We start from the raw sequence: 6332 nt of genomic DNA on the forward strand, positions 1-6332 counted from the left end.
ATATATTCGGGTCCATCATCTTTTGCCTCTGCTTTCTCAAAGACACCTAATATTTAAAAAGTGTAGTCGAAATGGAAGTTTCTCATTTCATCTTATTCATAGGATCATCTAATGAATAAGATAAAATATACGTTTACGCTTTTACACCTACGCTGTAGGTGTAAAAGCGTATGCAATGCATCAGCACCGAGATAAAGAACGAATACAAATTATTCATTGGTAACGTTTATAGAAAAACAACTGTTTCAGTATTCATCATGTGTAATCTGTATTATGTGGGACTTAAAAAATTGGTGGATATACAAATAAAACAGTTTTAATACATCTATTATATTCTACTTTGTTCTGGATATGTATTTAGCGTCCATACAACCTGTGAAAAAATTACTGATATGTAACACTGAAAATTATGTCCTTCTTCCCAAATACATGAATATCACTCTAAGCATGTGGTGCCATCACCTGGAGCGGTACTGACAAAATTAGATAAAATCATGGGAAATATATCAGATTAATTCACAACAGGGAGGTGATCACCCTCTGCAAGGAAACCTGTATCCGCTCCTGCTTTGTAAGTGACAACTCTTTGTAGGCCATCGTCAGCTTGGAAGCTGTATCTGCCTCTAACATTCAAATGTTGATCGGCGTTTTCTTCACGCGTACTGGAATCAGTTTCGTAGCCAAATTTGTAACCTCCTGCAACAGTAGGAAAACCTGGCGTGCCTGTTTCCAAGATCGGTAGATGATCTCCTTCTGCAACAAAGCCTAAACCAGCACCAGCTCTATACTGAATAGTTCTTTCACGCCCATCATCTGCACGAAAGCTGAATCTACCCTTGACATTCAGATCGGAATCTGCACTCTCTTCTCGGTTACTGGAATCAGTTTCATAATTAAAGCTATATGTTCCATCCAGTGAGCTCTGACCAAAAGAAAGATGACTAGATGATTGTGATGGTTTTGAGGAACCACTCTTTGTCTGAGGGACTACCTGTGACCCTGCAGGCACCTCTGGGGAAACAGGAATATGATCTCCTTGGGCGACAAAGCCGGTATCTGCTCCTGCTCTGTACCGGATAGTTTTGCGGCGGCCGTCAGTGCCTTGGAAACTGAATCTTCCTTTAACATTGAGGTTTGGGTCAGCACTCTCTTCTCGGTCACTAGAATCGGTTTCATAATTAAAGCTGTAACTTCCATCTGGTGATGAAGAGCTGCTCACTTGTGCTGGGGATACAGGTGCTGAAGACGGTACTGGTGCTGTAGGGCCACTCCTTGATTGAGGGACTACCTGTGACCCTGAGGGAACTTCTGGAGAAACAGGAATGTGATCTCCTTGAGCGACAAAGCCGGTACCTGCTCCTGCTCTGTACTGAATAGTTCTGCGGCGTCCATCAGTTCCTTGGAAACTGAATCTTCCCTTAACATTGAGGTTTGGGTCAGCACTCTCTTCTCGGTCACTAGAATCGGTTTCATAATTAAAGCTGTAACTTCCATCTGATGATGAAGAGCTGCTCACTTGTACTGGGGATGCAGGTGCTGAAGACGGTGCTGGTGCTGAAGGGCTACTCCTTGTCTGAGGAACTACCTGTGATCCTGAGGGAACCTCTGGAGAAATAGGAATGTGATCTCCTTGGGCGACAAAGCCAGTACCTGCTCCTGCTCTGTACTGAATAGTTCTGCGACGTCCATCAGTGCCTTGGAAACTGAATCTTCCCTTAACATTGAGGTTTGGGTCAGCACTTTCTTCTCGGTCACTAGAGTCAGTTTCGTAATTAAAGCTGTAACTTCCATCTGGTGATGAAGAGCTGCTTACTTGTGCAGGAGAGGAAAATGGTGCTGAAGATGTTGCAGGAGATGAAGGTGCTGAAGATGGTGCAAGTGCTGAAGAGCCACTCCTTGTCTGAGGGACCACCTTTGATTCTGAGGAAACCTCTGGAGAAACAGGAATGTGATCTCCTTGAGCGACAAAGCCTGTGCCTGCCCCTGCTCTGTACCTAATAGTTCTGCGGCGTCCATCAGTGCCTTGGAAACTGAATCTTCCCTTGACATTGAGGTTTGGGTCAGCACTTTCTTCTCGGTCACTAGAGTCAGTTTCGTAATTAAAGCTGTAACTTCCATCTGGTGACGAAGAGCTGCTCACTTGTACTGGGGATGCAGGTGCTGAAGACGGTGCTGGTGCTGAAGGGCTACTCCTTGTCTGAGGAACTACCTGTAATCCTGAGGGAACCTCTGGAGAAACAGGAATGTGATCTCCTTGAGCGACAAAGCCGGTACCTGCCCCTGCTCTGTACCGAATAGTTCTGCGGCGTCCATCAGTGCCTTGGAAACTGAATCTTCCCTTAACATTGAGGCTTGGATCAGCACTTTCTTCTCGGTCACTAGAGTCAGTTTCGTAATTAAAGCTGTAACTTCCATCTGGTGATGAAGAGCTGCTTATTTGTGCTGGGGAAGCAGGTGCTGAAGACGATGCTGAAGATGGTACTGCTGCTGAAGGGCCACTCCTTGTCTGAGGGACTACCTGTGAACCTGAGGGTACTTTTGCAGAAACAGGAATGTGATCTCCTTGAGCGACAAAGCCGGTATCTGCTCCTGCTCTGTACCGGATAGTTCTGCGGCGTCCATCAGTGCCTTGGAAACTGAATCTTCCTTTAACATTGAGGTTTGGGTCAGCACTCTCTTCTCGGTCACTAGAATCGGTTTCATAATTAAAGCTGTAACTTCCATCTGGTGATGAAGAGCTGCTCACTTGTGCTGGGGATGCAGGTGCTGAAGACGGTACTGGTGCTGTAGGGCCACTCCCTGATTGAGGGACTACCTGAGATCCTGAGGGAACTTCTGGAGAAACAGGAATGTGATCTCCTTGAGCGACAAAGCCAGTACCTGCTCCTGCTCTGTACTGAATAGTTCTGCGGCGTCCATCAGTTCCTTGGAAACTGAATCTTCCCTTAACATTGAGGTTTGGGTCAGCACTCTCTTCTCGGTCACTAGAATCGGTTTCATAATTAAAGCTGTAACTTCCATCTGGTGAGGAAGAGCTACTTACTTGTGCAGGAGAGGAAAATGGTGCTGGAGCTGAAGGTGTTGCAGGAGATGAAGGTGCTGAAGATGGTGCAGGTGCTGAAGGGCCACTCCTTGTCTGAGGGACCACCTGTGATTCTGAGGGAACTTCTGGAGAAACAGGAATGTGATCTCCTTGAGCGACAAAGCCGGTGCCTGCCCCTGCTCTGTACCTAATAGTTCTGTGGCGTCCATCTGTGCCTTGGAAACTGAATCTTCCCTTAACATTGAGGTTTGGGTCAGCACTTTCTTCTCGGTCACTAGAGTCAGTTTCGTAATTAAAGCTGTAACTTCCATCTGGTGATGAAGAGCTGCTCACTTGTGCTGGGGATGCAGGTGCTGAAGACGGTGCTGGTGCTGAAGGGCTACTCCTTGTCTGAGGAACTACCTGTGATCCTGAGGGAACCTCTGGAGAAACAGGAATGTGATCTCCTTGAGCGACAAAGCCGGTACCTGCTCCTGCTCTGTACCTAATAGTTCTGCGACGTCCATCAGTTCCTTGGAAACTGAATCTTCCTTTAACATTGAGGTTTGGGTCAGCACTTTCTTCTCGGTCACTAGAGTCAGTTTCGTAATTAAAGCTGTAACTTCCATCTGGTGATGAAGAGCTACTTACTTGTACAGGAGAGGAAAATGGTGCTGGAGCTGAAGTTGCAGGAGATGAAGGTGCTGAAGATGGTGCTGGTGCTGAAGGGCCACTCCTTGTCTGAGGAACTACCTGTGATCCTGAGGGAACCTCTGGAGAAACAGGAATGTGATCTCCTTGGGCGACAAAGCCAGTACCTGCTCCAGCTCTGTACCGAATAGTTCTGCGGCGTCCATCAGTGCCTTGGAAACTGAATCTTCCCTTAACATTGAGGCTTGGATCAGCACTTTCTTCTCGGTCACTAGAGTCAGTTTCGTAATTAAAGCTGTAACTTCCATCTGGTGATGAAGAGCTGCTCACTTGTGCTGGGGATGCAGGTGCTGTAGACGGTGCTGGTGCTGAAGGGCTACTCCTTGTCTGAGGGACTACCTGTGACCCTGAGGGTACTTCTGGAGAAACAGGAATGTGATCTCCTTGAACGACAAAGCCAGTACCTGCTCCTGCTCTGTACTGAATTGTTCTGCGGCGTCCATCAGTGCCTTGGAAACTGAATCTTCCTTTAACATTGAGGTTTGGGTCAGCACTTTCTTCTCGGTCACTAGAGTCAGTTTTGTAATTAAAGTTGTAACTTCCATCTGGTGATGAAGAGCTGCTTACTTGTGCAGGGGAGGAAAATGGTGCTGGAGCTGAAGATATTGCAGGGGATGCAGGTGCTGAAGACGGTGCTAGTGCTGAAGGGCCACTCCTTGTCTGAGGGACTACCTGTGATTCTGAGGGAACCTCTGGAGAAACAGGAATATGATCTCCTTGGGCGATAAAGCCGGTACCTGCTCCTGCTCTGTACCGAATTGTTCTGCGGCGTCCATCAGTGCCTTGGAAACTGAATTTCCCCTTAACATTGAGGCTTGGGTCGGCGCTTTCTTCTCGATCACTAGAGTCAGTTTCATAGCTGAAGGTGTAACCTCCATCAGAAGATACAAAACCAACTCCCAGATTTTCTAATGCAGCTTTTGCATGAACTGAAGGAAGGTGATCACCGGAAGGCTGGAACCCTCTTTGATCAGCAGTGTATTCCAGCTTGTAATCCGTTCCTGAAGCATCTTTGAAACCAAATTCTCCTAAAACGTTTCCTGGTTGGCTCGCCTCCGCCCTTTCATAAGTGCCATCTTGTCTTTGGTGTCCATACTTGTAGGATCCTCCACTCTCAAGAATGTAGTAATGATCAGGATCGAATCTTCCCACATTATCAGAGGAAGTGGCGATGCTGGCCAACAAGCTGAACAGTACCTGCAATATTAGATTGTATGAAAGTAAGACAAAATTGTCTTTATTATCTATCTATACATCTGTCTATTTTTTCATTTATACATTTATCTATATTTATATATCTATATCTCTACACATTTATATATAGAGTCCCATGTACAGTATTACCGTGTGAAGTCTAAAACAAACTGTTGAAAATAACATTCATATATGTGCTTGTGTAATATGAAGAAAGGAATATGTATATTAAAAAGGGACTTTCTACATAGCCAGTATAGGTAGTTCACTGAAGTGGCAAGTCATATTTCATGGCCATAGAAAAAAATACTGTTTATACTGTGTAAATAGCATACATAAGCCATACTCAGTCAATGAAAAGTCCAATATAGCAACACTGATACCGTAAGCAATCTGAGGTGTAATGAAAAACGTTTTATGCTGTGACCAAAAGAGATGAAGGATACTTTTATTTGACCTATATATTCTCTCCTTTTTCTAAGCCAAAGTCCTGTAGTATTTGACATAATTTATGGTATCTGATCAGCAAAACTGTACCATCACTATAATAAATAAAGCATCCAATGCGAGGTTTATATTACGAATTTGCTATAGATTTCAGAGGCAAAGATCATAGTTGGACACAGTCCTTCATGTTTCTCAAAAAAAAAAAAAAAAAAAAAAAAATACATGAAGAATTCTTGATACATTACTACTTTCTTCTTTTTCAAGGGAACCATTCCGAGGGAATAAATAACCAAGATTGGTTTGGAATACCTATACACTTCAAGAATTACCAACACAGATGTGACATAAGATTTAGAATCAATAAAACAACAACTGTTAATTTGTCTAGATTAATTACGGGCGGTTAAAGCTGCTATGTAAACGATTACACAAATTTTAATTCTTAAATTGGTTTAACATTGTGCCTTAATTGAGTCTAAGCTCTTGACGGTACCCGAATAGGATGAGTGTAGATGCGGGGAGAGGGTAAGCCCATTAAGGAGAAAAATGGTTTCTAAATTACTCATCTATGAGCAGTTTAAATTTTATCTGGACCACTGAAACAACAATAAGGTTTTTCTTTTCTGTCACTCCAATTTTGTTTTGGGGAACTGTAAGAAAAAATGATTTTTTAGGAAATAAAACATATTAAACCGAAAATGTGTTCATTATTTTACGAGCATTTAATTTTCTCCAAAACTAATAAACACACAATTGACAAAATTATATATATTCTTAAGATGCAACAGCACACACACAGACAATATGGGTGTTTGTATATGTATGTGTGTTTGTGTGTGTGTGTGTTTGTGTGTGTGTGTGTGTGTGTGTGTGTGTGTGTGTGTGTGTGTGTGTGTGTGTGTGTGTGTGTGTATATATGTATATAAACATACACACATACACATATACACACACATAT

At 43.5% G+C, this 6332-nt stretch overlaps 1 protein-coding gene across 1 annotated transcript in view; it reads right to left on the reverse strand.

Annotated features, from left to right (window-relative positions):
• Positions 1-243: 243 nt before the first annotated feature.
• LOC125041448 (flocculation protein FLO11-like) overlaps positions 244-6332 on the reverse strand; it is a 7313-nt gene continuing 1224 nt past the window's right edge. Inside the window, exon 2 of the mRNA XM_047636423.1 lies at positions 244-4930. Coding sequence (XP_047492379.1) covers positions 512-4930 — 4419 coding nt within the window. The 3' untranslated portion in view covers positions 244-511. The remainder of the gene's footprint in view (positions 4931-6332) is intronic.

This window comes from Penaeus chinensis, chromosome 30 (genome assembly GCF_019202785.1).
Source record: "Penaeus chinensis breed Huanghai No. 1 chromosome 30, ASM1920278v2, whole genome shotgun sequence".
In the NCBI taxonomy this organism is placed as follows: domain Eukaryota; kingdom Metazoa; phylum Arthropoda; class Malacostraca; order Decapoda; family Penaeidae; genus Penaeus; species Penaeus chinensis.